Source organism: Triticum aestivum, chromosome 5B (genome assembly GCF_018294505.1).
Source record: "Triticum aestivum cultivar Chinese Spring chromosome 5B, IWGSC CS RefSeq v2.1, whole genome shotgun sequence".
NCBI lineage: Eukaryota > Viridiplantae > Streptophyta > Magnoliopsida > Poales > Poaceae > Triticum > Triticum aestivum.
The window spans coordinates 461,680,044-461,682,946 of NC_057807.1; the positions used below are offsets into that span (position 1 = coordinate 461,680,044).

General features: G+C 51.0%; 1 protein-coding gene across 2 annotated transcripts; it reads left to right on the plus strand.

Moving 5' to 3' along the window:
* Positions 1 to 338: 338 nt before the first annotated feature.
* Positions 339 to 1,536, plus strand: LOC123112474 (uncharacterized). Of its 2 annotated transcripts, XM_044533461.1 has the most exons (2): positions 339 to 874; positions 953 to 1,536. In XM_044533461.1, the coding sequence occupies exons 1-2, from the start codon at positions 510 to 512 to the stop codon at positions 1,299 to 1,301; spliced, it is 714 nt and encodes a 237-aa protein (XP_044389396.1). In that variant the 5' UTR covers positions 339 to 509; the 3' UTR covers positions 1,302 to 1,536. The 2 variants fall into 2 exon arrangements, with proteins under 2 accessions (XP_044389396.1, XP_044389395.1); XM_044533460.1 differs by having other exon boundaries at positions 341 to 1,536.
* Positions 1,537 to 2,903: the final 1,367 nt, after the last annotated feature.

The following is a 2,903-nucleotide window of genomic DNA, read 5'->3' on the forward strand; positions in this document are numbered from 1 at the left end:
GAGAACGAAGTGTAGACTCGACCTGTCGTCGCTAGTCTCTACGTACCCTCTTCGTGTGTGTGGAACTGAAAACAATTTTGATTCTAACGAGAAGAACGAAGTGCGACGTACGCAGCTTGCGATCGATGGCATTCTTTTTGTCACTCTAGGCCGTGACTCACGAAGGAGGTCGATGGATCGATCAATCCGGCCGGTCGTGTGTGTGTCTGCCTTTAGTCCACAGCTTGCTGCTTTTAGCTGATTGACCACCAGCAAAAGGATCCTCGTGGCCGTTGTGTAAGACACCACTATCTCTTCCCCACCTCAGCTTCAACTCCCTTCCCTATATAACGCACCCATCCACAGACAGGTAGACAGAGAGCCAGCTCCACACGGTTCATCGCCAGAAAGCAACCAACGCCTCCCCCAAATTCAGGAGCTAGCCTAGCCATCGATCGACAAGCAAGCTTGCTAGTGCCACACGCTTACGCTTTCTTGGTTCTTGCTCGATCATCTTCGGTTGATCGATCATGGTGGCGTGGAGGGAGAGCTACCTGGACCTGATCCTGATCCCGCTGGGCCTGCTGCTGCCGGCGCTGTACCACGCCTGGCTGTGGCGGGCCGTGCGGCGCCGCCCGCTCTCCACGGCCTTCGGGGTCTACTCGGCGGCGCGCAGGCTCTGGGCGGCCGGCATGATGCGGGACAACGACGACAAGAAGGGGGTGCTGGTTGTGCAGTCGCTGCGGAACGTCATCATGGGGTCCACGCTCATGGCCACCACGTCGGTGCTCTTCTGCACGGGCATCGCCGCCGTGCTCAGCAGCACCTACTCCGTCAAGAAGCCGCTGAGCGACGCCGTGTTCGGCGCGCACGGGGAGTACATGATGGCGCTCAAGTACGTGGCGCTGCTGCTCGTCTTCCTCTTCGCCTTCCTCTGCCACACCCTCACCATCTGCTTCCTCAACCAAGCCAGCTTCCTCATCAACACCTCCTGCCTCCCCCTCCCCGACGCCGGTAAGGACGACGACGGCGCCCGCCTGGTCGGCCTGCAGCTGCCGGCCGGCGCCGTCGGCGACTACGTGGGCGAGATCCTGGAGAGGAGCTTCACGCTCAACTTCATCGGCAACAGGCTCTTCTACGCCGGGGTGCCCCTCCTGCTCTGGATCTTCGGCCCGGTGCTCGCCTTCCTCTCCGCCGTGGTCATGATCCCCATACTCTACAACCTCGACATGGTTAACGTCGCCGCCGACAGAGGAACGAAGGAACACAGCAGCGGCTGCGTCAACGGCAAGGCGAACGGGAACGGCTGCATGCAAGTCTGATCGATCGATGATCGTCCGAAGCAAGTGGAGTGCAGTGCAGTCAGCCAGAGGAAGACGAAGGCGTTTCTATCAGTCCGATCTCCTGCCCCTTTTACATGATGATTATTATTATTATCTTAGTGCATGTGTATGTAATATCCACCATGAACTGATGTTACAGTAGACTGCCACATTGGTAGTGCAGTGCAGCACAGCACATATCTGAACCTGGGAAGCTTAGCTTTCTTTTCATTCAGACAAGTCGTGAGAGGGTTTCTTGTCAGCTAGTGGGTTTCCGGCTTGTCAGTTGCTGTGATGTGGTGCATGTCGTGTGGATCGAGTTAGTTGTACTACCGGAAATTCGGAATGACATGGAACCCATGCATAGCATAGCAGATGGTACGGGCTGCCTGCCCTTTTCCTGGGTGTTGGGTTTGGTTGGTTCATGGTCGAGTGACACATCGCCCACACTGTGACAATGTGTGCCTGCCGATGCCACTGCAGGGCGTGTATCTCTGTAGGCATATTCCGAGCTGGCTTTATCCCTGTGGATCTGTTTGTCCCGCTTATTTTGACATTCAAGCAGCAAGTGTGCTCCGCGATCCCGGTTTATTGTCGGCTCACGACAACAACTAACAATGTAACACCCCTAAAAACACAACTGTAAGAGAGTCCAAACAATTCTGTTTAGCCACGTCGGTGCGGTTGGGACTTAACTGGAAGTCGTCTGCTGGCCGCGCGGCCAAACCTGCATGCCAACAGCCACGGTACAGGGTTTTTCTTTTGTCAGGATACGCAGGCGTTCTGCCCATTTCATTGCCAACAGGGAAAGTAAAAGTTACAAGAATGAATTACTTCCTCCGACCGAAAATAAGTGTTGCAGTTTTGAACTAGGCTTAGCTCAACCTTAGTTTAAAATTACAACACTTATTATGATTCAGGGGGAGTACATGAGAAAGGGAGAAAGAAAGAAAAGATTGTTGACACGGAGAATTACATCTATCGAAAAAAGGCCAACCGAAATAGCTCAAAGACTTCCTGCTGCGGTACAGTTCCTCGACTACTGTCGACCATTGCAGAGAGACAGGTTCAGAGGCTGTTTCTCATGGATTTTTGTTAACGTAACCACCCCTCTTTTTTTTTTGGATAACAACCCCTCCATATTCACTTGAAGTACTCCTCCGTTGCTAAATATTTGTCTTTCTAGATATTTCAACAAGTGACTACATACGGAGCAAAATAAGTGAATCAACACTCTACAATATGTCTATATACATCCGTATATGGTAGTCCATTTGAAATCTCTAAAAGACAAATATTTAGGAACGGAGGGAGTACTTGATAATAAGGTTACATCATTATTTTCCGTTTTTAGGGAAAAAGCTACTTTACTAAAACTCAATAGTTATAGGAATACAAATAATCTGTGGAGTACTTGTGAACCAAAGATGGCGTCGTCGGCCTAGAGTAGTCGCATCTTTTGCAAGCATAGGTGATTCGATATTATGATTGTTTTTCTGGTGGATAACCTCAGATGAAGAGAACATGTTGATGTCAAAGAGGAAGAGAGTTCTATTAGGTTGTCGCTGGCGATTTTACATGGGTAGTATTTGCTTTTTGAAC